The 26,609-nt window shown below is 55.5% G+C and overlaps 2 protein-coding genes across 4 annotated transcripts in view; one reads left to right on the top strand and one right to left on the bottom strand.

Moving 5' to 3' along the window:
• The window catches only part of MARK4 (microtubule affinity regulating kinase 4), a 31,794-nt gene extending 28,230 nt beyond the window's left edge, over nucleotides 1-3,564 (top strand). For 2 of the 3 annotated variants that reach the window (XM_059666167.1, XM_059666165.1), the window contains 2 exons: nucleotides 408-452; nucleotides 2,304-3,564. In XM_059666167.1, the coding sequence (XP_059522150.1) occupies nucleotides 408-452; nucleotides 2,304-2,640 (382 nt within the window). In that variant the 3' untranslated portion in view covers nucleotides 2,641-3,564. The remainder of the gene's footprint in view (nucleotides 1-407; nucleotides 453-2,303) is intronic. The other variant, XM_059666166.1, reaches the window with a different exon arrangement.
• Nucleotides 3,565-6,526: 2,962 nt separating this feature from the next.
• On the bottom strand, nucleotides 6,527-16,692 carry CKM (creatine kinase, M-type). Its single transcript, XM_059666171.1, has 8 exons — nucleotides 16,537-16,692; nucleotides 14,463-14,673; nucleotides 13,279-13,433; nucleotides 12,402-12,534; nucleotides 9,570-9,741; nucleotides 8,123-8,246; nucleotides 7,472-7,661; nucleotides 6,527-7,012 (listed from the first exon to the last, which is right to left on the bottom strand). Exons 2-8 carry the CDS (start codon nucleotides 14,653-14,655, stop codon nucleotides 6,834-6,836), a joined length of 1,146 nt encoding a protein of 381 aa, XP_059522154.1. The 5' UTR covers nucleotides 14,656-14,673; nucleotides 16,537-16,692; the 3' UTR covers nucleotides 6,527-6,833.
• Between the last annotated feature and the right edge of the window lie 9,917 nt (nucleotides 16,693-26,609).

Here is a 26,609-nt window from a genome sequence, read left to right as displayed (position 1 = left end):
AACGAGGGCAGGGCAGGGCAGGGGGTCAGGGTGTGGGAAGGGAAGGAGCAGCTTTAAAGGGGCCGGCCTCACGGAGGAGGGTCGTTGGAGCGAAGCCTGAGGAAGGGGTGCGTGTGTGCGTGTCGCCCCTTCTGCATGTGACTGTCTCTGCCCACTGCCTGTTCTTTTGTCTTCCAAGTTCTTCAGTATCTTTCCTACGACCTGCACTAACCATTTCAGAATGGGCTCCCGTTCTGGGCATGGGGAAGGAGAGCAAATCCGACTCCAGGCCCTCCCCTGCCCAGCTCCAGCCAGCAGGGAGGCACTGGGGCCAAGGCAGGGCTGCCGGAGTCTTGGAGGCAGTGGGGTGGGGGAGAGGAGGCTCCTTGTGTCCAGATTAAACACTCTGGCCGCCTCTCCTCCCCTAGGGTCTCAGACGAACCTGAGAGAATCGGGGGACCTGAGGTCACAAGGTAAGTGCCTGTGCCTACCCCTGACTGCCCCACTGTCCCTCCCCCTCACGTGCCTCAGACTCCACCTCCCTCAGCCCCTCCCCCGCTGCCCCCTGGTCCTTAGATGGGACTGAGTCTCATCCTTTAAGGCCAACTCCCTAAATCCCCATGACCCTCCCTTCTCTGCCAGCAGCTCTTCCTCTCTGCTCTGCCGATTGCCCCTCATTTCCTCCCCGTCCTTGAGCACCTCCTCATGACATTCTCTAACCTCAGCCTCTCCCATCTATAACCAGCTCCTCCCCCTGTAGACACCACACCTCCTTTCCTCTCATCCAATGAGGCAGAATGGTGGCCAGCAGCTCTGGGCCAGCTGGTGGCAGACAGAGTCTAACAGCCCCAGGTAGAAAGTGGTTTAGACTTTGAGGGCTAGTCAGTCTGTCTGCGATTGTAGCACAAAGGTAGTTATATTCAATACAAACAAATGGGTCTGGCTAACGGTCCAATAAAACTTTATTTACAAAAAGCAAGCAGTGCTATACTTTGCCGAGCCCTACTTTAGTTTGACACGATACCAGTTTAGAGACCCCTCCCCAGTGGAGTAAAGAGCTGCCCCAGTAGTTCCAACAAAGTCCCAGGACTGACTCTCATTGGCTGGGACCTGGTCACATGTCCAACCAATACCTATGGCCAGAGGGATGGAGTATTTGGATTGGTCAGATATAATCATGTGCTCATGCTTGAGCCAATCACAGTAACCAGGGAGATGGGATGCTCTCATTGGCCAGAACTGCGTCCTGTGCTCACCCTTGGCACTGAGAGGCAGTCAGCCCCGCCTAAACCAGAAAGACTAGATCTGCAGCACTCCTCCGAAGGAACACCCTTGGTACTCGAGGCAGGATATCTCTTCGTTGTGCAGGGCCCTCTTCCCATTGCAGAACATGTGTCGTCCCTGACCCTCCCGTACGCAAGCTAATCAGTGCCCACAGTGCTCCCATCCCAAGACACTGTGACCATCAGAAAGCCCCCAGAAATTCCCAAGTACCCCTTCTAGGTGAGAACCCGTGGTCTAGAATGGAGAAGGTTGGTCCTCCAGGGAAAAGTGACTGTTCTTATCAGAGGGATGTATTAGTTAAGAAACAAGCCCAGCCGAAACTGGTTTGGCTCAGTGGATAGAGCGTCGGCCTGCGGACTGAAAGGTCCCAGGTTCGATTCCGGTCAAGGGCATGTACCTGGGTTGCGGGCATATCCCCAGTAGGAGATGTGCAGGAGGCAGCTGATCGATGTTTCTCTCTCATCGATGTTTCTGACTCTCTATCTCTCTCCCTTCCTCTCTGTAAAAAATCAATAAAATATATATTAAAAAAAAAAAAAAGAAAAGAAAAAAGAAACAAGCCCAGCTGCTGGAGCAAAGAGACCCCCAAATAGACAGGAATAAATTTCTCTTTACACAAACCATGTGGCCAGGCCAGGCTGGCAGGGCAGCTCCATTCCCCGGGCTCCTTCGGGCAGCCAGGTTCTTGCATCACCGTCCCTTAGAGCCGGTCGCCACCTTCACAGCAGAGGCTGCCTCATGCTGCCGCTGATACCGCTCACAGGACGTGGGGCACGAGGGGCCAGGGCCTGCAGTGTACGCTGGAGGAGGTGCTGTATGTGCAGGTGCACGCATGTCACGTCCACTTGCATCCTGGAGTTTGGAGGCAAGGCCGTGCCCAGCTGCAGGGAGACGTGGGAATGTATGTCCAGCTGAAACTTGGCCCGGGGATGACAAGGAGACAGCTCAGAGGGACATCTAGGCGTCCGTCCTGAAGAGGGGACCGTGGGTTGCCTTTCTCTCCTCTCCCATCTGTGACCTCTAACATCCTCCCTCCTCAGTTGCCATCTACCTTGGGATCAAACGGAAACCGCCCCCCGGCTGCTCCGATTCCCCTGGAGTGTGAAGCTGACCAGCTCGCGCCCACCCGAGGCCCTGATGGCAGCTCTGCGCCAGGCCACCGCGGCCGCCCGCTGCCGCTGCCGCCAGCCACAGCCGTTCCTGCTGGCCTGCCTGCACGGGGGTGCGGGCGGGCCCGAGCCCCTGTCCCACTTCGAAGTGGAGGTCTGCCAGCTGCCCCGGCCGGGCCTGCGGGGAGTTCTCTTCCGGCGCGTGGCGGGCACTGCCCTGGCCTTCCGCACCCTCGTCACCCGCATCTCCAACGACCTCGAGCTCTGAGCCACGGCCCTGGGTCCTGTCCTCCTCCTCGTCTCCTTCACGTCTGCAGGAGGACAGGGGCCGGGGAGGGGGTCTCCCTGGTCGTCCCCCCAGCTGCCCTGACTTGGATTTGGGGGCAGAGACTGTCTCTGCTGTTCTCTGGGGATGCTGGGCATGAGAGGAGGGTGAGCGGGCTCAGCAGGGGGCGCCTTCAGCCAGTCCTGACCCTCCTCACCCTGCATCGGGCACCTGAGGAGACTTCGGGGCAGGGCAGGGGCCGGAGGAAAACAGGACACTTTTTCATTCCTCCCAACAGTTCAAGAATTAGGCCTTGGGCCGGGGCAGGAAGAGTTGCTGAGCCGATAGACCTGCGAATCTGGGGGCTGGGAGTGGGGGTCAGAGGCAGACTCCTTCCCTTTCCCTGCCCCTCGTGCTCGAACTCCCCTCCCGCCCCAGGCCGGTGCGGGGCACTTTGTACAAATCCTTGTAAATACCCCCATGCCCTCCCTCTGCAGAGATCTCTCGAGGAGCTGCCGCTGTCGCCTCCGGTTTTTAAGTTATTACACCCCCACCCTCCTCCTTTCGGCCCCTCACCTGCAGCCTGTTGTCCAATAAACTTAGGGAAGTCCCCCTCCTCCACGCTGTCCCTGGGGTTTTCCTTCCCTGCCCTCATCTACACGCGAGGTGAAGAGGAGGGGTGTGACTGGGCCAGTGGTTTCTCCTTTCTGAGCCTCGGTTTTCTCATCTGCAGAATGGGAGTAGTGGGGGTATGAGGGTCAAGGATGATTGTAGAACAAAACTCGGCCTCATCCACAGGCCCCCAGTTCCTAGGTGGGACCCCCCATTCACCCACTCACGCGCCCACCCACATGTTATACTGGACTCTCAGCCACTTCCTACTCCAGTAGTACATTTATTCAATAAACAGTCATTGATCGGTGCCTACTCCGTGGCAGGCCCAGTGCTGGACATGGAGACAGGAGGAGCCCTGTCTACAGGGGACATGGGTTATGACAAACACTAAAGAAACCATTGTTTGGGGGATCCCAGAAGAGAAAGGAGGTTGAGGAAGGCATTCCAGACGAACCAATGCCAGAGCTGGGTTTTGAAGGATGAGTAGGAGTTTACCAGGTATTGGGTATGCCCTGGACAAAAGCCGGGATGCATGGTATATCTTCTGAGAACTGTGGGTAATTTATTGGGGCTGCTATGTGTGTGTGTGGCTGGGAGAATTAGCAAGATCAATGCTGAATTAGGACTAATAATCCATCTACATTTAAGCTAAAAGCTATTTGTTTGCTTGTTATTTAATAGTTGGGGTGCCTGACTGGGTGTGGCTGGGTCCAGGCAGCAGATCATCTCATCTCTGCTTTTTATTTTTTCAACATGAGTTTCATTCTAGTAGTTTTATCCAGTAGACACTCCCTGCTGGCAAAGTGACCCCAGCAGTTCCAACTTTCATCGCTCCAGTTTAGTTCCTGCAGCAGGAAGTTCCTTACTGCCAACTTCCAGCAAAAGTCCCAAGACAGATTCTAATTGGCTCATATAGGTCATGTGACCATCCCTGGACCAATTGTTGAGACTCGGGTGGCAAGGGCTGTATGTCACGGTTCCCCAGAGGAAAGTCGATGAGTCCTGAACAGCAGGGAATGGAAGTTCAATAGACAAGCAGTTGCCCTGGCCGGTTGCTCAGTGATTGGAGCGTCTGCCTGTGCACTGAAGGGCCGCAGGGTCGATTCCTGGTCAAGGGCACATACCTGGGTTGCGTATTTGCTCCCTGCCCCCGGGTCAGGGCTCATGCGGGAGGCAACCAATTGATGTGTCTCTCCCACATCGATGTTTCTCTTCCTCCCTCTTGCACTCTGAAAAGCAATGGAAAAATCCTCAGATGAGGAATAACTATATATATATTAATAGACAAGCAGTTGAGGACTGCTTGCCTATTAAAAGTCCAGTTTGGGAAGGCAGGTCTTGTTCACCCAGCACCTTGTGGGCCAGAGTGAGCAAGCTGGGTTTATATCCCAGCCATGGAGGGTTGTGTGCAGGCAAGAGCCCTAACTGTGCCTCAGTTGCCCACTTGGGGCATGGTAGGGTCAACCCTAGCTCCTCATGAGGCTGATGGGCAAGGAATAAAGGGTGGCAGAGATTGAGTGATCGGTGTTGAAAAATTCAGGGCTTGCGGCAGAAAGGCACCCCTGTCATGGAGGCCAGGAGAGCGAACTGCTGAAAGTTGTTTATAGTTGAGAGGCCAGGAAAGGGGGGTGAGGGAGCCAGCCCTGTGCTGGGGACACAGTGGTGACAAAGACAGCCCAGCCCTGCCCTCAGGGCTCAGCTCAGTGAAGGAGGCAGCTGTGTCCTTGGTGCTGATCCAGACTGAGCAGTGCTGGCATGGGGGGGCGGGGGGGGGGAGGAGCCAGCCTCAGCCGTGGGGGGGGGGCTCTCTGAAAGGAGCAGCTGGGTGGGGCGGTGAGGTGCTTGGTGCGGGAGTTCTCAGTAGAGGGACAGCCTGTATGATTGATTGGCTGGGAAGCAAGGGAGTGCAGGTTCCTCAGCAAATGGCATGTGATTCAGGGTGAGAGGAGGCTGGAGATGTTGACAGGGCCTTGATGGTGGAGAGGGGCCTGGGCCCTATTCTGAGGGCCCTGGGGAACCCTTCGTTGTGAGCAAGGGGAAGCAGGGGCAGGTTTGTGCTGTGAAGGGAGGGAACAGGACCCTGGCCAGGTAGCTCCGTTGGTAAGAGCGTTGTCCCCATAGGCCAAAGTTGTGGGCTTGATTCCCGGTCGGGGCACATACTAGAGGCAACCAATGAATGCATAGATAAGTGGAACAACAAATAGATCTCTCATCAAGAAATGATTTAAAAAAAAAAAACGAGTAGGGAAGAGGTGGGGCAGGACCAACCGAAGGTGGGGAGGAAAAGGGTGGTTTAAGACATACGAGGAAATGGGCAGGTGGGCATGGCAGCTGCCGGACGCCTGGGCTGCGATTTGACTGACTCAGCCTGTCCCCCCTGCAGTGCCGTGACCTGTGTGGCCTCTGGGGTGGAGCTGGGCTTAGTGATGGGTCCTCAGGTGGGGACAGTCTTGTAAAGGACATCCTGGGAGCCGCTCCTACCCTTCCTATTTCTGTCATCTCTCTGGGGATTCTTGGGGATCCCTGGGCCTCAATTTCCTCCTTCCTGCTCCTCGGAACCAAGCTCTCCAGAAGGCCAATCTCTGGAGACTTCATGGGGTTACTCTGCCCCAAGTCCCTGCTGGAGGAGGAAACAGCTTTCGCGAAGACATTAAGGTGGAACTTGCAAGTGTAAGGGGCAAAGAGTAGATAGAGGAACTGCCAGGAGGGACAGGAAAAATGAGCCTCAGCAAACGGAATGCATTCCGGCTTGACAGGTAATAGGAATGCCTTTTAAGGGACATGAGAGCTATGGCAGGTTCTTGGGCAAAGTGAAGGTGAAAAGACGTAGCAGCCGAGGAAGAAAGTCAGACCTCACAGGAGGCCAGTGGAAGGCATAAGGAGGCGCAGTGAGGACCTGCATGTGAGGCCTCCACTGGAAGCCCGGGCCAATTTCAGGTCTCGGACACCGGCCTGGGTTCCTCCCTCCCGCGCCCTGTGTTTGAGACCTGAGCCGCGTAAGAGCAGGAGCCGAGGTTGGAAAGGCCCCAGCTTAAGTCTTTGTTTTACTATGGCTGCAAATATCAAAAAATTTCTCTATGTGACACGGCACCAGAGTTAAGTTAGGGTTTTTCAAAATGCTGACACGCGGAGCTCAAAAGGTTCGCCATCACTGCTCTGTACCCTAACCTGGCCTCATGGGGGATAGAAGGTGCCTAGAGAGGGCAACCCACTTCGAGGTCACAGAGCAGCCAGTTACAAAAGTCCCTCCTCCCTCAATAACGTGCCCACAAGGTTAAGGCCACCATTGCTTTTATTTGTTGCTTTGAGCGGAGAAAAAGCATTAGCGCCACGTGTGGAGGACGCTCCCCCTTGCAGAGCTCCGGGAAAAGTAGAGGGTTTTCATTGGCCGGAACCCAGAGGAGGGGCCCATTGGTTGGAACTCTGGTTGGAAGAGGAACTCCGAGAGGGGCTGGGTGGGGCCCCTCGGTGACCGAGCCGTTGCAGGCCGGCCTCGGGGGCAGGGGCGCGTCTCCAGTGGGCCGGGCCTTCCTTCCCTTCGGCGGGGGGCTGCGGCGGGCGGCGGCGGGCGGGCTGGGCGCCTACTTCTGGGCGGGGATCATGTCGTCGATGGACTGGCCCTTTTCCAGCTTCTTCTCCATCTCCACCATGAGCTTCACACCGTCCACCACCAGCTGCACCTGCTCTACCTCGGACGAGCCCAGCCGATCGGCGTTGGACACGTCGAACACGGAGCCCACGGCAGCTGTGTCCACGCCACCTGCGGGAGCAGAAAGCGGGGGCCTGAGGAGGGAGCGGAGGTGCCGGCAGCCGCCTGCACTGAGGGTTACGTGCTCGCAGAGCCTCCTAAATGGCTGTCAGTCGGGGCCCACACCTCCGGCTTCAGTTACCTCGCCCCCTACTGTCCAGCAAGGAAATGGAGCCTGGTGGGCAGTGCGCTCTGCAGCTGGGCCACTGGGGTCCAACCCGACCGTCTGCCCCTTTAGTTGGGAAACTGAAGCCCCCAGGGGGCGGGGACGTACACCGCGTGTATTCTGTCACCATGGTGATGTGCCGACGCCTATGAGGTAAGCTGTTTGATGCGCATTTGCAGGGGAAGAAACTGAGGCTCGGAGGGGCAGCCCTTGCCGACCCTCAGAGCTCTCGGGGTCACCCCACCTCCCCATCCGCCACCGAAAATGCCCCCCCCCACGGCCCGGCGCGGGGAGGCGGGCCGCACCTGTGCCCCGCTTCTGCAGGCGCAGGCGGCTGAGGATCTCCTCGAACTTGGGGTGCTTGCTCAGGTGTGCCAGCTTCACGTGCACGCCTCCGCGCAGCCCGGTGCCCAGGTTGGAGGGGCAGGTGAGCACGTAGCCCAGGTGTTCGTTCCACATGAAGGGGTGGCCGGCTTTCTTGAAGATCTCCTCAATCTGAGGCAGGTGAGAGGACCAGGGGTCAGCGCCAGCGGGCGCCCCCAAACGCCCCCAAACCCGGACGAAGTGGGAAGGGCCGGGACGTGACGATGTGCGTGGGGGCCGGGTCCTGAGGGGGCGCAGCTGGGGAACTGAGAGGAAAGGACCGACCGCACGGATCACAGCAGGATTCTGAGGGGCGGGGCTTTGGGTTCTTGGGGGCGGGGCTTTAGTGTGGGGGTGGGGCCTGGGGGTTCCCCAGGAGGCGAGGCCTTCGAAATGGGGTTGGATGCGTCCAAAGGGGCGGAGTTTGGGGAGCAGAGGGAGGAGCCGGCTGCCAGTGGGCGTGACCCTGGAAAGGGCTGGGAGTGTGTGGGCTGGTGGCTGGTGTTTTGGGGGGTGGGTGGGGGCGGGGCCTCGCCAAGAGGGCGGGGCGTCCCGGGCGCAGCCCGAAGCCAGTCGCCAGGGCAGGCACCCACCTTCTGCAGCCCCACGCAGAAGCGGCGGAAAACCTCCTTCATGTTGCCCCCCTTCTCCATGGAGATGACTCGGAGGTGATCCTCCTCGTTCACCCACACCAGGAAGCTCTTGTTGTCGTTGTGCCTAAGGTGGGGTGCAGCGGAGGCCACGGAATCAGCTCCGGGGGACCCCCTTTCGCGCCCTCTCCAAACACATACCCACCGCTAGAGGGCAGCGGGCCGAGGGGCAGGAGGAGGCGGCCTCTCTCCGCAGAACCGCAGCCCACACCTGCGGACTAGCGCTCACGCCCTGGAGAGCTCAGATCCTGGGACCAGGACTCTAGGGGCTCAGGTCTGTGAACAGCATTCAAGTACCGACTCTCAGAATCTCAGCCTCACAAGCCCGGAGTCAAGATGGATAAATATTGGAAACCGTACATCTGGTCTCGGGGCCAGAGAACCTCCCTATCGCGTGGTGCCATCTCGGCCCCAGTCTCAGTGAGAACCATGACACTGCCGGGTCTGGAAATGTCTGAAACCAGGGAATCGCAGACTCTGAAATGAGCGGAATCTTAGAACCTAAAAATCTTGAAAATCTTGAAATCTTAGAATCATCCTATCTGTAAATCTTGGCCCTAGGCTCTCTACTCTCCTTTCACTTGAAACCTAGGTTCTCAAACCTTTCTAAACCTTTGACTACCAGAATCGGGCATTCAGAGATTTACAGAAAGCCTTACTCTCAACAGCCGTTAGTAATAAATTAGATCATACCAGCCCTCGCCGGTTTGGCTCCGTGGGTGGCGCATCGGCCTAGGGGCCAAAGGGTCCCGGGTTCGATTCCCGTCAAGGGCACGTACCTCGGTTGCAGGCTCCTCCCCGGCCAGGCCCAGGTTGGGGCTCGTGCAGGAGGCAACCAATCGATGTGTTCCTCTCACATCGGTGTTTCTCTCTGTCTTGCCCTCTCTCTTCCACTCTCCCTAAAAATCAATGGAAACCTATCCTCCCGTGAGGATTCACAAAAAACAACAACAACACACACACACAAAAACAGGATCATACTAATAGCCAACTAGGGGCAGGCACTGTTTTCTATACTTTACATACATGAGCTCTAGCCCTCACAAGAACCCCCAGAGCTATGAAGTACTGTGACCTCTACTCTATAGGTGGGAACCGGGGAGAGAAACGTTCAGGGATGTGTCCAAGGTCACCCAGCTGGTCAGCGGCAGCGCTGGGATTTGAACCCAGAGTCTCATTCAAGCCTAAGGTCCCAACTGCCTCTTCTCTGGTCCAAGTTTCCCAAAATGTGACACAGACCACAGGGCTGGCAAGGGTGGGGGGCCAGGTCGTTTTCCGGTTCTTGAAAACACAATCACTTACGGTCTTGACTTTGGTGGAGGAATGAGGAGGGTCCTGGGGGGACTGGAGGAGGCTGGAGGGAGGGCAGGGCTTGGCACAGGGGTCTCACCAGATGCCACGGGCGTCGGGCCAGTCGCGGGCCATGCCCGAAGCCAGCAGCAGTGGGGACACGGGCTTGTCGAACAGGAAGTGGTCGTCGATGAGCTGCTGCTGCTCCTGCTCTGTCATGCTCTTCAGAGGGTAGTATTTCCCCTTGAACTCGCCCGTCAGGCTGTTGAGGGCTGAGAGGCACACGGAGGAGTAGTCAGCAGCCTGTCCCTCCTGAAGCGGGGTGTGAAGGCCCCGGGGACCCCACACTGCTGCCCCGAACGGGCTTGGGCCTTGGCCCCATGCATGTCCTAAAGGTGCCTAAATACCACGTCTAATCCCAAATTCATGAGCCCCCAAACGTGCTCCTCCCTGTCTGCCAGGTCACCTCATGTGCTCAAGCCAGAAACCATGATTCTCCCTTTCCCTGGACCCTCACGTCCAATCCACCTGCAGGCATTAGTGTGGGGGTGCCACTCCTACTGGCTGGCCAGACAGTCTCAGGATTTGGGGAGCCATCAGTAAAAATTATTATAATATGTATGATAAATATGTACTATGTATATAATAAGTATATTTGAACATATGCATATTTATGTAGCTCATAATTAGTCATATACATAATATACATTATTTGTATCATATACTATATGTTATATATCATATACCATCCTATATAATAAAGAGGTAATATGAAAATTAAACCTCACGCCCTCACAAGATGGCTGCCTACGACCAGGCCAGCAGGGGGGTTAGTGAGGGACGACCAAACGACTGAACAGCAGGCTGTGTGGGGCGACTAGGCCGGTGGGGGGCCATGAGGGGCAACCAGGCCGGCAGGGGGGCAGTTAGGGGCAACCAGGCCAGCAGAGGGGGGCAGTTGGGGGTGATTAGGCTGGCAGGGAGGGCAGTAAGGGGTGACGAGGCCAGCAGGGAGGGGGCAGTTGGAGGCGACCAGGCCAGCAAGGGGGGCAGTTGGGGGTGACCAGGCCGGTAGGGGGGGCAGTAAGAGGTGCTGGCGGGGGGGGGGGTAGTTAAGGGCGACCAGGCCAGCAGGGGGGGCAGTTGGGGGCAACCAGGCCAGCAAGGAGGGCAGTAAGGGGTGACGAGGCCAGCAGGGAGGGGGCAGTTGGAGGCGACCAGGCCAGCAGGGGGTGCAGTTAGGGGTGATCAGGCCAGCACACAGAGGCAGTGAGGGGCAATCAGGCCGGCAGGGGCGGGCAGTTAGGGGTGACCAGGCAGGCAGGCAGGTGAGCAATTAGGAGCTAGCAGTCCAGGATTGTGAGAGGGATGTCCGACTGCCAGTTTAGTCCCAATCTTCAGGATCAGGCCTAAACTGGCAGTCAGACATCCCCCAAGGGGTCCCGGATTGGAGAGGGTGCAGGCTGGGCTGAGGGACGCCCCCCCACTCCTGTGCACGAATTTCATGCACCAGGCCTCTAGTATATTATATAATTAAAAATAAAGTAATCTACAAACTAAATAAATTATATTTAAAACAAAAGTAGCCTGGCTGGCGTAGCTCGGTGGTTGAGCGTTGACCTATGAACTAGGAGGTCACAGTTTGATTCCCAGTCAGGGCACATGCCCAGGTTGTGGGCTCGATCCCTGGTGGGGGCGTGCAGGAGGCAGCCAATCAATGATTCTCTCTCATCATTGATGTTTCTATCTCTCCCTCTCCCTTCCTCTCTGAAATCAATAAAAATATATTTAAAAAATAAAATAAAATAAAACAAAGGTAATTAATACTCAGCACTATAACTTTCTAACTATTTTACTATATTTATTATTATCTATGTTCTTGAAGTCATCTGCCATAGCTGTGTGGTGTGGTGGAAATACTATAGGATGATGTGCTGTCATCTCTTCCCGTCTCTGTATGACGTCATAACTTAAAATTGGCCATCCTAGGAGGATTTACACCACAGAAATTGGCAGTTGCTGCAAATCAGGGCTTTCTTTTTTTCTTTTTTCTTTTTTGAGAGCCAGTTAAACGTTTATCAGAACAACATGAGTTCTGATGGTTCAACCTCCAAAACACACTCTCTCTCCCCATTCCATTGTCACCCTGCACCCTTCACCGGGACTACTATGGTTGCCCCCTCACGGTCTCTCTGCTCCTACTTTTGCCCAGTCTGTCCCCCACTCGGCAGCCAGAGGGCTCCACGGAAATCTGAACCTGTCCTTCCCCTGATCACCGCCCTCCCATGGCTACCGCCTCCCTCAGAGTCAGAGCCAAAGTCCTCTTATCAGCCCATAAGGCTCTGAGCACCATCCCCCTCTGACCTCATCTCCTCACCCTCTCGCTCCAGCCACAATGGTTTCCTCGCTCTTCCTCCCACCTCAGGGCCTTTGCACTTGCTGCGCTGCCTGCTGGCACCCTTCCCAAGGTCGGCTCCTCCTCACCAGTCAGATCTCAACTCCTTCTTCACAGGAGAGCCTCCCCCAGCACCGGGCTGTTCCCTGCCACACCCCTTGTCTTGGTTTGCATTTTGGAATTACCTTGTTCTTTTCTGGGTTTCTGTGTTTACGCCCTCTCATCCCCCCACCAGCCCGGCAGCTCTGACAACAGTGACTTTGTCTTCTTCATCTTGGGAGCCCCAGCTCCACACACAGGACCTGCCCGGCCATAGACACTTGCTGGCTGACTGGGTGCCGTTCAGGACCTGGCGCAGCCGGGTGTCCGCCTGGATCTGCTCAGGGCCCCTCAACACTCCCACCGGGAGGACGCTGCCCTGTCCCTCGCCGGCACCAGGGTGTACCAAGCAGCTTGCACGTTAGAACACGGGGGTCCCGGGGCCCAGAGATCTGCCCCCGGAGGAGCCGGTGACCCGGCGGGGGCGGGCGGGCTCACCTTCCACGGAGAGCTTCTCCACGGCCCGGCGCTCCCCGCGGGAGCAGTGGGGGGGCAGCGTGTAGCCCTTGATGCTGCGGCCCGTGCGCACGCGGCTGCTGAGCACGTAGTTGGGGTCCAGGTCGTCTCCGCCCTGGAGGGCACGTGGGGTGTCAGGGCCTCCCAGTGCCCCCCAACCCTCCCCGTTCCCCCCGGCTTCTCTGCTGCTTCCTTAGCCTCCTCCTTCCCCATGGCCTCTCCCCACCCCTCGCCCCAGCTCTGACTCTCTGCCTCTCCATCTCTGTCTCTCCCATTTGTCTCTCCATCTCTGTCTCTCCCCCGTCTCTGACTGTCCATCATCTCCCTCCGTTTCTCCCTTTCTACAGGTCTGTTTTGTGCCTGGCTCCTCTCTCTCTCTCTCTCTCTCTCTCTCTCTCTCTCTCTCCCTCCCTCCCTCCCTCCCTCCTGTCCCTCTGCCTCCTGTCTGTCTTCCTCTGTCCCTCTCCCTGTGTTTCTCTCCATCTGTTGATCTCTGTGTCTCTGCGTCTCTGAGTGCCCTCCCGCCTGCGTCTTCCCTGGCTCTGCCCTCCTCCCCCGCCCCTCCCCACTGCACTCTGTCCTCCCCTCCCTCCTCCTCCCCCCTCCCCGCTGCACTCTGTCCTCCCCTCCCTCCTCCCCCTCCTCCCCTCTCCCCTCTGCACTCTGTCCTCCCCTCCCTCCTCCCCCTCCTCCCCTCTCCCCGCTGCACTCTGTCCTCCCCTCCCTCCTCCCCCTCCTCCCCTCTCCCCCCTGCACTCTGTCCTCCCCTCCCTCCTCCCCCTCCTCCCCTCTCCCCCCTGCACTCTGTCCTCCCCTCCCTCCTCCCCCTCCTCCCCTCTCCCCGCTTGGGGCAGCCCACCTTGAGGTTCTCATGGTTGAGGTCGGTCTTGTGCTTGTCGGTGGGCTTGTAGCCGCCGTGCCGGTCCTGGATGATGGGGTCGAAGAGGTCCTTGAACACCACGTAGGACTCCTCATCGCCGGCCACACAGCCCACGGTCATGATGAAGGGGTGACCTGGGGGTCGGGTGAGGTGAGGGGGGCTCGTCCCCAGCAGCCTGGGCTTCTGGGTGTGGTGTAGACTGCGTGTGCGTGCACGTGCGGGCGAGTGTGTGTGAGTGTGAGTGTGTGTGTGTGAGTGTGAGTGTGAGTGTGTGTGTGAGAAGAGGTCCCATCTGGAGGGGAGGCTGGGAGAGGTGAGGGGGCCTGGGGGTGAGGATGCTGGGACAGGGCAGAGAGGGACGAGCCCCAGGGGACCAGGCACAAGGGACTAAAAATATCACCACTCCCGAGGCCCCAGCCAGGGAACCTCCCCCTAGAGCAGTGGTTCTCAACCTTCCTAAGGCTGCGACCCTTTAATACAGTTCCTCATGTTGTGATGACCCCCAATGTCATTGTTACAAATTGAACATAATGAAAGCATAGTGATTCATCACAAAAACAATATGTAATTATATCTGTGTTTTCCGATGGTCTTAGGCGACCCCTGTGAAAGGGTCGTTCGACCCCCAAAGGGGTCGCGACCCACAGGTTGAGAACCGCTGCCCTAGAATGTTCCAGAACCTTAGACCATCAGCTTCCACACATAAGAGACTGGCAAGGCCCTCTGACTTCCCGGATGGGGAAACAGAGGCCTCCCTCCTGCTCCCCAGGACGAGCTGGGGGGCGAAGGCTGGGACCTGGGCTCCTGCCACCTGGTCCCCTCGCCTGGCGGGTGTCCTTGGAGGAGGGACCACAGCACCAGTGTGCCCACCAGATGCCAGATGCTGGCGCCCACTGTGCCGGCGCCGCTGTAGCCTGTAGGGGCCCAGGAGGGTGAAGGCCTCTCCGGGAAGCTCGCAGGAAACTCCTGTGCATTTAGCCAGGGGCTGGCTATGGGCCAGGTCCTGTCCCAAGCCCTTCCCACGCACAGACTCGTTTGTTTCTCACAACAGCCCGTCAGTCTATGGTCCCCACTTTACAGATGGGAACACTGAGGCCGGAAGGCAGGATGGAGCCTGGCAGGCAGCCCCCCCGGCCCCGCCCCTCGGGTCCCCGCGCTCTTACCTGGGTTGTCCACACCCGTCTGGATGACATCGTCCAGAGTGAAGCCAGAAGGAGTCTCCTTGTCTCGCAGCTTCTTGTAGAGGTCAGGGGTCAGCACCTTGGCCATGTGGTTGTTGTGCTTGCTGAGGTCCGGGTACTCCTCCTCCGGCTTGTAGTTCAGCTTGTACTTGTTGTGGGTGTTCCCGAACGGCATGGCGGCGGCGTGGGGGGCCTGGTGGGAAGAGGGGAGCGAAGGTTACCGCCTCCCGCAGAGACGGGCCAGGCCTGACTCCTGTGCTGAGTGACTTGGGGCAAGCGGGGCCCCTCTCTGAGCCGCTGCGTTTTGACAGGATGTATTTTGACTAATAACCTTGCGAGAGACTCAGTTTCTCCAGGAGGGGGACCCTCGGCCTGGAGTGGTCACTGTGGCATGGATAAGCCTGTCGGTCCTAGAATCAGGCAGCCTGGGTTTCAGTCCCAGCTCTGCCACTTACACGCTGTGTGACCTTTTGCAAGTTGCTTAACCTCTCTGTGCCTCAAATTACTCATCTGTAAAATAGGGGTCAGAATAGCGCTCACCTCGTGGGGAAGTTGGGAGGATTAAGGGAGTTAATGTGTGTAAAGCACTTGGAACGGTGCCTGCCACAGTCAGCCTTTATTTTGCGCAGCTGCTGCTGTTGTAAAGGTCTGTGTGAGGAGCTGGCGAAAAGGTGGAGGTGCTGCTGGGAATGAGTGTGAGCAGAGAAGGGACACGCTCTGAAGCTTCTTGGGTGTGATTCCAGGGGCTCAGTCAAGGGGTGAGGGGCAGGGAGGACAGGAGGGCTGGGTGGCTGCCCCCACCTCTATTGCTGACAAGTCTCCTGCAGGGCTCAGTTGGGAAGAAAAGCTCAGCCTCTGGGGCCGGCAGAGCTGGGTTCAAATCCCACCTCTGCCATTTCCCTGCTGTGTGACCCCAGGCCAGTTGCTCAGCCTCTCTGGGCCTCTGTCACCTGTGCGCTGAGCCTTCCCAGGGGCTTTCCAGGAGGATTCTTTGAGCTCAGGCTTGTGGCCGGCTGAGCACAGGCCCTGGCGTCGAATTGTACCTACAGGAATGGCTGCTACTATTGTTATTACTTTCGTTCACAAGACCCAGAGAGGAAGGACCCTTCAGCAGTGGTGGCAGGCGTGGGGTGCTCACTCCCAGCTCCAGGGATGGAAAGCAGACAGGACGGTGGGAAGACTGGGACCAGGGTAAGCCGAAGGCTGAGGCATCAGGCTGGGGCGGGGGTGGGGGGACCCATGAAAGACCTTAGGGGCTGCTGTCCAGGGTTGGAAATTATTTTTAGAGTCTGGCAGACTCCTTCCCCCGCCCCACCCCCACCCCCAGCTGCCACCTCCTCCCTCACATTCCAGGGGTTCGGCTTGCACCAAGTCAGCAGGCTGGAGACAGGTGGGCCAGGGTGGCCGGGAGGACACACATCCAGGCCTCAGGGCTCAAGGGCTTCCAGCCCAGAAACTCCCCTTCAGGGGGTGTACCCACCCCCATCCTGCTAGGGACCTGCCAAGGGAAGGCGCTGAGCAAGGCGGGTGAGCCCGAGAGACAGAGCAAAAATAGCCCCAGACACACACACACACACACACACACACACACACACACCACCATAAACAGTCCCTCGCACACACCCCAAGCTCAGCGACACACCCAGGGTACAGGCCCCGGGGCAGGAGCCACAGAAAGGCAGACACATTGCACTGTTGTGAGTCCAACAGGGACCCACATGGTCACACATGCGAAGACCCTGACAGGTGGCGCCCAGTTCTGGTGACCAACCCTCGGAGCACAGTCCAGGCCCACAGCCCCTCACAGGGGGGGCCGCTGGCAGCTGCCAAGTCTCCTTTCCTCTCTGGGGATCCCCCCAGGACCCTCTGCCACGGAGGCCACAAGTCACAGGCGGGGTTGGGGGCTCACAGACACAAGGCCAACCTTCCCCACGCTGCCCCGACGCGTGCAGGAGGGTGTGGGGCGCACCCCCGTGCAAGGCCGCTCCACAGCCGGGCTGGCCTCCCGCACCCGGGCCGCCCCGGACCCCACCCTGGCTCCCACCGCGGGCGGTACCTGTCTGGGCTGTGCTGAAAGGGCTGTCTGTGTCCTGGGCGCAACGCTGACCCGGAGGAGGCGCCTGCAGCCCTGGCCTTATATAGGTGGGGCCTGGGCCGTGCCATTGGCTGGGAGGGGCTGGAGGGCAGCTGAGCCTCTCACCTCGCTGCCCGGGCGCGGTGCCCACCCTGGACCCAGGCAGGCCTTGCGCCCAGCCCCAGGCCTTCTATGGGCCTCCCCCGGGCAGCGCCTCCGGCTGATCCCCTGACCAAGTGCTGAGTCGGGCTGGCGCGCGCAGCTGGCCCCCCGCCGGGGACACGGGGACGTCCCAGGCACGTAGGGGCCGCCCGCGCTGGCCCCCCGCCCTGCACAGGCCTCTCCTCAGTCCCCAGTGGCCTTGACCTGAGCCCTGCCCTGGGGGCACCTCGCCGTGGCCTCAGGGCGCCAGGTACCCAGTGTCCGCACAGGAGGAGCCGCGGGCCAGCAGGGCGGTGTGGCCGTCACCGCCGCAGGGAGCGGGCGGCCCAGTGGGAGCTGGGGCTGGGCAGCCCTGGGAGCCTGGCGGACTCCTCCCGGCGGGGTGTGGGCGGGGGAAACTGAGGCCGGGCTGGGCTGAGATTCAAACTCCAGCCAGGGTGGAGGCCGCGGTCGCCCCGCCCGGAGGGGACAGGGAAGGACTCGCCCCGACGGGAGTTATTTTTGGAGCGCGCTGCCTGCCTCCTCCGCGAAGGCCCAGCCTCGGGGCGCTGGGGGGGCGCGGGCAGGTGGTGGGGGGTGGGGTCGCCACGTGTCCGGTTAATTATAACCTGGCGGCTCGGGTGTCCGGGGCCTCGCCTCCTTACAAGGGCAGCGGAGGCCCCGGGAGGCCGCCCCACCTCCAGGGGACGCGGCGACTCCGCGGAGACCTCGGAGCCCCGCGGGGAAGATGCGGGCGGAGCAGGCGCTCTGGGCGCCTCGGCTGGGACCTGGGGCGGAGGAGGGGCGGCTGTGAAGCGGGGAGGCGCGGGGGGGAGGGGGGTGGATCTGCTCCAAGATTGCAGGGCGAGCGGGGTGGGCGCAGGGAGCGCCCGGGATGGCAAGAGACGTGCCCTTCCGTGGGGCCCCGTCCCTCTGGGGTTCATCCCCGGGGCTCCCAGGCAGGTGGGGGCTGAACCAGGGAGAAGGGTGCTCTCCGCTCTCCCCGGACTCCTGGTGGGGAGCGGGGGGCCTAGAAAACGCTTCCTTGAGGCCCAGACCCTGGTCTCTCCTCCACCTGTCCCTTCCCAGCAAAGTCAGCGTGCAAGGGCCTCCTGCGTGGTTAGGGAAGCGAGGCCCGAGGCCCGGGGACTGAAAGGAATTGGGCTGGAATCATTATGCATTTAAAAAATATATATAGTATAATATGCTAATTCGATCGGACTTACTTCGGACAACCTTCTGGAGGAAGCCGGGCTTCAAGGGAAACAGGGTCCCAGGTGCCAGAGGGAAGCTGGTGCCTGGGGGGGGGGGGGCTACTCTTGCACGAATTTCATGCATCGAGCCTCTAGTATATATATTATTGACTTCAGAGAGGAAGGGAGGGAGAGAGAGAGAGAAACCTCAGTGATGAGAGAGAAGCATTGATCGGCTGCCTCCTGCACGCCCCCCACCGGGCACCCAGCGGGGCATGTGCCCTGAGGGAGGATGGAACGGAACGTGACCTCCTGGTTCAGCCACTGAGCCGCCGGCCGGCCGGGCTGGTCACGCATTTATCATGGTAACAGCTATGCGCTCACTGCGGACACAGCAGGGCCCCACCCCTGCCTTAATGGAGTGACCGTGAACAGCATGTTGTCCTGTGGGGGCAGCAGGGCTTTGAAGGAACATGAGAGAGGGTAAGGGGTGAGCAGTGGCACAGCCGGGGAGGGGAGGGGAGGTCAGGCCTCTGGGAGGTGACACCGGTGCAGAGACCTGAGGGAGCCAGCCATGAGGGGAATCTGGAAGGGAAGCAGCAGGTGCAAAGGCCCGGGGGTGGGCGTGGCTTGGCGTATTTGAGAGGCAGGGAGGATGTCCAGGGCTGGCCCAGCTGGGGCAGAGGGAAGAGGGAGGGAGAACAGGAGGCTGGAGAGGGGACAGGAGCAGACCTGTGCGGCCCTAGGGGCTGTGGGGGAGCTTCCAGCCCCTGTGAGAGGGAGGGGAGCCTCTGAGGGCTGTGAGCAGGGGAGAGACGGGACCCAGCCACATCATACAACTGGTGGGTGGCACAGCTCAGGCCCCTGGGCCCCTGATAATCCCTTAGAGCAGCGGTTCTCAACCTGTGGGTCGCGACCCTTTGGGGGTCGAACAACCCTTTCACAGGGGTCGCCTAAGACCATCGGAAAACACATATATAATATTGTTTTTGTGATTAATCACTATGCTTTAATTATGTTCAATTTGTAACAATGAAAATACATCCTGCATTGATATTTACATGACAATTCATAACAGTAGCAAAATTACAGTTATGAAGTAGCAACGAAAATAATGTTATGGTTGGGGGTCACCACAACATGAGGAACTGTATTGCTGGGGTCCAACCCCAGCAGGTCCAAGGGGTCCCCAAAGGTGTGGACGGTGTCGGCAAAGAAGGAATGACACGGAGACAGCGTTCAGTTGATCAGCAGCCTAGCCAGGATCTCCAGCCAAGTTCTGGTTAGGATCTCCAGCCAGGTTCTCCAGGTTCTCCAGCCAGGTTCTGTAGCCATGTTCCCTCGCTAGGTTTTCCAGCCAGGTTCTGTCCAGGTTCTCCAGCCAGGTTCAGTCACCAGGTTCTAGTCAGGTTCTCTTGCCATGTTCTATCCAGGTTCTATAGCCAGGTTCTGTCTCTAGGTTCTTCAGCCAGGTTCTCTCGCTAGGTTCTGTCTCTAGGTTCTGTGGCCAGTTTCTGTCCAGGATCTTTTGCCATGTTCTCTCGCTAGGTTCTGTCTCTAGGTTCTGTCTCCAGCTTCTGTCCAGGATCTTTTGCCATGTTCTCTCGCTAGGTTCTGTCTCTAGGTTCTGTGGCCAGTTTCTGTCCAGGATCTTTTGCCATGTTCTCTCTCTAGGTTCTGTCTCTAGGTTCTGTGGCCAGTTTCTGTCCAGGATCTTTTGCCATGTTCTCTCCAGCGAAGTTCTTCTGTCTCTAGGTTCTGTGTGTAGGCTCTGTCTTCTAAGTTCTGTGTCTTGCTGTCTTGTTACATCTGTATTTATACCAGTTGATTCAATCTTATCAATCTCTATTACAAAGGTTAGGGCGTTTCTTATCTCCATTCCAGGGAGTAAAGATTATGTAGCTTAAGCATGATTGTTCATAGTTAAAGTGATTAATTACCCGCCTGGCACTTAGTTGAGGGGTTTTATTCCCTCCCTAACTTCAGGGGAAAATCCCTACCTGGGGAAACAACCTTTCTCAGAGAGGAGACCTTGGTTAAAACACATAGTGCCAAGAAGGTGAGCAAACATATTAAGAACAGTATGCCATATATGCCAGGTCCTTTGAAACAGCAAGGATGGACCGGCTCCCGGCACTGTATTAAAGGGTCGCGGCATCAGGAAGGTTGAAAACCACTGCTTTAGAGGGACATTTGGCGTTCTTTCTGGCCACACAGCTCTGAAAGCCCTTTCTGTGTTTGGGGAGTTCACCACCCTAATGGAGGCCTCCTTTGGAGAAGCCAACAATTCTAGAAACTTGGTTTCCCAGAATCCTCTGCAGTTAGTCCACTCTGGACATTAAGGCTCAGAGAGGTTAAGTGATTTGCCCAAGGTCACACAGCTGGAAAGGAGCAGAACTGAAAGACAAACTGGCTCAGGGCTGTGGAGACTGGGTTCAGGCTTTGGTGAAAATCGTTTCTAGGCCTCTCGACAACGTCAGACTCCGTCGTCAACCCAGAGTCCTTTTGCAGGCGTTCAGGCCCTGATCGTTTGTACCCACGCCCCCTTTATCACTCCAGCAGTCTGGCTTCAGGCTCCAAGCACTTTATGTGTATTAATCAGTGTAATTTCCCAACAGTCCTATGAAGTGGGTACCGCAATTTTACAAATCAGGAAAGCGAAGCCCAGAGAGGTCAAGGCATTTGCCCAAAGTCACACAGCTGAGGAGTAGCAGAGTTAGGCTAGACCGGATAGTCCGTCGCTGAGTTTGTATTCATACTCCCTCCAGGTCCTCCTACCTCTTTATCCCGAGGCCCCATTTTACAGAGGAGGGATTCTGAGGCTGAAAGGGGCAAGGAGGTGGCTCAAAGTCACAGCTGGCATTCCGGAATGCCAGAGCCTGCACGCTTCCCTGCACCCCCAAGGCCCTGGCATTGCAGGGCAACCTGCTTCCGAACCCTCTCTGTTTCCCACCACCTTCTCTGTCCCAACTCTCCTCCGCTGAGGAGGTGGCTGCCACAGTCCCCCATGGCCCAATCCTGGTGGTCCCTGAAGCCATCTGATTCAGGGAAGACGAAGGTAAATCCAAGCCAGCCCCAGAGCCAGAGAGTTAGGGACCTGCCCGTTACTTCTTGTTCTTGGAGAGCAAGGCCGGGCCTGCAGCAGCCCTGCAATTAACTGGCTGCCAGGCCCATGTGGGGGTGGGGTGGGGGAAGACAGGCAAATCAGATAGTCTTTCATGACTCCCCTCCTGCCATCCAAATCAATATTTTTCAATTTAGCTACACATTGTCCTCTAGGTGTTGCTTTAGTTGCACCTCAGGGTTTTTGGTTTGGTTTGGTTTGGTTGTTTTCCATTCTGTTAATCCAAATTTATTATTTACATTGAAAATGTTATATTTGCAGTGAATGGGTGGTCACATCTATTCATATTTTAGTTTCTTTTTACATATATATATATTTATTGATTGGAAGGAAGTGGAATAGAGAGATAGAAACATCAATGATGAGAGAGAATCATTGATTGGCTGCCTCCCATATTTTCATTTCTTAAAGTTACCTTTTCATTGAGATATAACCATTCACTGAAATGCCCTAAATCTTAAAATCAATGAACATTTATTTTATTTTTTGTTAATCCTCACCAGAGGATATTTTTCCATTTTTTTAGAGAGAGAATGGAAGGGAGGGGGAGAGACAGAGAGAGAGAGAAATATTGATGTGAAAGAGACCATCAATTGGTTGCCCCTGCATGTGCCCCAACCCAGGCTGGCAATCAAGCCTGCAATCAGGTACATGCCCTTGACCAGAATAGAACCCTCAACCCTTCAGTCCACAGGCCAACGCTCTATCCACTGAGCCAAACCGGCTAAGGCAATAAACGTTTATACACCTGAGTAACCACCAGAGAGCTTTTCCCGCGCCCTGAAAAGCTCTCTCTTGCCCCTTCCAGTCAATGTCCCCTCTCTTTTTCCAAAGAAACCACTATCCTGCCTGTTAACACCAGGCATTAGCTTTGCCTGTTATTGGACTTTACATAAATAGAATCATACAGGATGCCCTCTCTTTGGTCTGATTTCTTTTCTTTTTAAAAAAATATATTTTATTGATTTTTTACACAGAGGAAGAGAGAGGAATAAAGAATTAGAAACATCGATGAGAGAGAAACATTGATCAGCTGCCTCCGTGTGCACGCCTCCTACTGGGGATGTGCCCGCAACCAAGGTACATGTCGTTGATGGGAATCGAACTTGAGACCTTTCAGTCCGCAGGCCGACGCTCTATCCACTGAGCCAAACCGGTCAGGGCTGATTTCTTTTTTGTTGTTGTTGTTGATTTCAGAGAAGAAGGAAGAGGGAGAGAGAGATAGAAGCATCCATGATGAGAGAGAATTATGGTGGATCAGCTGCCTCCTGCAAGTCCCCCACCGGGGATCGAGCTCACAACCCGGGCACGTGCCCCTGACTGGAATCGAACCCAGGACCCTTCAGTTCGCAGGCCGACGCTCCATCCACTGAGCCAACCGGCCAGGGCCTTTCTTTTAATTTGTATCTGATTTCTTTCGAGCAACATTCTGTCTGTTGAGATTCATCTATATCATCACATGCAGCAATAGGCTGTTCTTTATCACGTTTTGTTATGTAGTCGGTTGATTATTGGTACTTCTAAATACTTTCTAATTTTTGTTCTGATTTCTTTGTTGTCTTATGAATGGCTTTTAAAAAATATTTTTATTAATGGATAAAAAATAATACATCAACCAAGGGAATAATATTCAGCTGTTAAAAAGAATAAAACTAGAGCATGCACCCTCCCTCTTTTCCTCTTCACTAAATTAAAAAACAAACAAACAAACAAAAAACCTAATCTGTATGTACTACTTTAGAACAATTGGCAAGTGTCTTAGTTCTTGCAGGCTGCTATCACACAGACTGAGTGCCTTCCTTTGTAAATTTTTAAAAAAGTGTATGTGTGTGGCGGGGGGTAGGGGTGGGGAGGGAGATTTTTAAAAAAAACTGTGGCAAAGAGGTGAAAATAGAAAAGTCCCCAACCCATCCACCCATTTTTCTGACATGGCAAACTGAGGCCTGAAGTGATAGGATGGGAGTTTTATTGAATGCCTTCTTGGCTACGGTCTTGGGCAAGAGATTTCTCCTCTCTGAGCCTCAGTTTCTCCCTGTTTATAGGGGGCCAGTAACAGTGCCTCCTTCCGGGGGTAGCTGCATGGATTCAGGGGCTCTGTTACTCCTTGGCTCTGTGATCTCAGACAAATTACTTGACTTCTCTGTGCCTCATCTTCTCCTCCTGTGGAATGGGGTAATTATAGCGCCCTATCAGGTTGACTGGGGATTAACAGAGTTAATTTATAAGACTTGGCATAGGGCCTGTCCTTGGTAAGAGGTAAGAACTTAACACACTCCAGCCCTTGTTGGTGTGTCAAATTGCTTGGCACAGGCAGGGGTGGCCTAAAGAAATGGTCACCTTAGTCAACATTTTCTTCTTTCAGCCTTTGTCTCATTTAATATTCACCACTATGCTATGTAATGAGTGTGATCATCCCAGTTTTATAGATAGACTAGAGGCCCGGTGCACGAAATTTGTGCACAGGTAGGGTCCCTAGGCCTGGCTGGCGATCAGGCCCAATCGGGGCCTTCCTTCGTTCCACGCCGCCCCCTGGTGGTCATCACATGTCATAGCAGGTGGCTGAACTCCCAGTCAGTCAAACTCTTGAGGGGACAATTTGCATATTAGCCTTTTATTAGATAGGATGAGGAAATAGGTGCTCAGAAAATCATTGCTTGCCCCAAGTTACATGGAAAGGAAATGGCAACAGGAGATTTCTTTTTAAAATATATTTTTATTGACTTCAGAGAGGAAGGGAGAGGGCAAAAGAGATAGAAACATCAATGATGAGAGAGAATCATTGATTGGCTGCCTCCTGCACGTCCCCCACTGGGGACCCACACTGCAACCCGGGCATGTGCCCTGACCAGGAATCAAACTGTAACCTCCTGGTTCATAGGTTGACGCTCAATCACTGAGCCACACTGCCTGGGCTACAACAGGAGAATTTGAACTCAGATCTACCTGGCTCCTACTCCCTCCCACAGGCCCCGACCCGCACCCACACACACAGTGTTTTCCATGCGATGCTCTGAGCTAAGCCTTTCACAGGGATTACCCATTAATCCCACGACAGCGTCACAGAGGAGGCTGCCCTTGTGAGTCCTGTGCTACAGACCAGGAACGTAAGGACCAGAGAGGTTAGTTCCTGGCTCAGGAGTCACACTGCCAGCGAATGACGCAGCAGGGCTTTGCACCTGGGCCGCCTGGCTGCAGTCCTTGCACTTCCTCCTATCGAGGGTGTGGCGGGTCCAGAACCACTGCCCAGTGTCCTGAGGCCAAAAGAGTTGGGAGTGAGGGGCTCAGCTGCCCCCTTACACCATCTTCCCTAAAAGTCTGGAGCTCTGACAGGTGTGCTCAGTGGTTAGAGCATCAGCCTGTGCACCAAAGGTTTTCGGGTTCGATTCCCAGTCAAGGGCATGTACCTGAATTGTGGGTTCACTCCCTGTCCCCCTCGTCGGGTGAGTTCGGGAGGCAACTAGTCGATATGGCTCTCTCACATCGATGTTTTTCTCTCTCTCTCCATCCCTCCCTTCCAATCCCTTTGAAAAGCAATGAAAAAATATCCTCTGGTGAAGATGAACAAAATCATCATCATCCTCCTCATCTGGAGAAGTTAGATTGTGAATCTGAGTTTTACTTTCCATCGTTGAACCAGCACCCGCCCGCTGAGTGCCTTCCCTGTGTTTGGCCGGTGTTGGGGACACAATAGTGAGTCCAGTGTGGGGGACGATGAGATGACCCGCAGTGGGCAGGGCTGGGATGTGGGTCCCAGGAGGCTGCAGCAGCCCAGAAGGGACGTCTCAGGAAGCCTGTGGCGGTCAGAGGAAGCTCCCAGAGGAGGGAGCCTTTGCACTGGGGCGTGGAGAACTGGTATGAAGCCTGGTCCACGGGCCAGCAGCGCCCCCTGCTGGCTACGTTCTGTAGTGCGGGGACCCGGCTTCTGCAGCGGTTCAGGAAAGCTCGCCTTGAGCTATTTTCTGTGACGCTAGAGGCTAGAACATGTGAGCCCTGCCTGGACCAATTTACGTTTCAAGGACTTGATTCAGTCAGCCAATCACTCAACAAACATTTATTGAGCACCTACGTTGCGTCATCTCTTCTAGTGCTAAAGATACAGTGCTGGCCCTCGCTGGATAACTCAGGTGGTTAGAACGGAGGCATGATTGGCCAGGTTGAGGGTTCCATCCCCGGTCAGGGTTCATGTCTCTTTCTGTCCCTCTCCTTTCCTCTTTCTCTAAAAATAATCAATAAAACGTATTTTAAAAAAACAAACAAAGAATCAACCATTGAATACATAAATAAGTGGAACAACAGCCAGGCTGTTATAGCTCAGTCGATTGAGCATCGTCCCATAGACCAAGAAGTCCCGTCCGGGTTTGATTCCCAGTCAGGGCACATGCCCAGAATGCAAGCTCGATCCCCAGTAGGGGGTGTACACCAAGCAGCTGATCGATGTGCCTCTCTGATCGAAGTTTCTCTCTTTCTCTCCTTCTTCCTTCCTCTTGAAATCAATAAAAATATTTAAAATAAATAAATAAGCCCTAACTGGTTTGGCTCAGTGGATAGAGTGTCGGCCTGAGGACTGAAGGGTCCCAGGTACGATTCTGGTCATGTACCTTGGTTGTGGGCACATCCCCAGTAGGGGGAGTGCAGGAGGCAGCTGATTGATGTTTCTCTCTCATCGATGTTTCTCTCTATCCCTCTCCTTTCTTCTCTGTAAAAAAATCAATAAAATATAATAATAAAAATAAAATAAATAAATAAAATTTTTAAAAAAGTACAGAGTTTCTTTTTTTTAAAAATATATTTTATCGAGTTTTTACAGAGAGGAAGGGAGAGAGATAGAGAGTTGGAAACATCGATGAGAGAGAAACATCGATCAGCTGCCTCCTGCACATCCCCCACTGGGGATATGCCCGCAACCCAGGCACATGCCCCCGACCGGAATCGAACCTGGGACCCCTCAGTCCGCAGGCCGACGCTCCATCCACTGAGCCAAACCGGTCTCGGCAGTACAGAGTTTCTTGATCTTACAACCCTCTCCAGCTACTGATCCATTTCTGCCTTCTTAAAAAAAAAAAAGAAAGAAAAAGTGGAACAACAAATCAATGCTTCTCTTTCTCTCTCTGAAATCAATCAATCAATCAATCAATCAACCAATCAAAAGATACAGGGCTGCCCAGGCACATGGCTCAGTGGTTGAGCATCAACCTATGAACCAGGAGGTCACGGTTCAATTCCCAGTCAGGGCACATGCCTCTGTTGCGGGCTCGATCCCCAGTAGGATTGAGGGGGTGTGCAAGAGGTAGCCGATCAATGATTCTCTCTCATCATTGATGTTTCTATCTCTCTCTCTTCCTTTCTGATATCAATAAAAAAATATTTTTTTAAAAAAAAGATACAGTGCTGACCATACAGAGCCCTATCTTCAGGAGCTGACATTCTGGGGGGAGGTAGGGACAATAATATCATACATGCAATCAGTAGCTAAAATTTGCTAAATGCTTCCTAACCATTTATTAACTCATTCTATCCTCACGGCCTTTGACTATCCCCATTTTACAGATGAGGAAATATGAGGCACAGGGGGGTTCAGTTACTTGCCCAAGACCTGC

The sequence above is a fragment of the Myotis daubentonii genome, chromosome 15 (genome assembly GCF_963259705.1).
Source record: "Myotis daubentonii chromosome 15, mMyoDau2.1, whole genome shotgun sequence".
Lineage (NCBI taxonomy): Eukaryota > Metazoa > Chordata > Mammalia > Chiroptera > Vespertilionidae > Myotis > Myotis daubentonii.
Note: the sequence above shows the minus strand (reverse complement) of the source record. Positions and strands in the feature narration are given on the sequence as shown.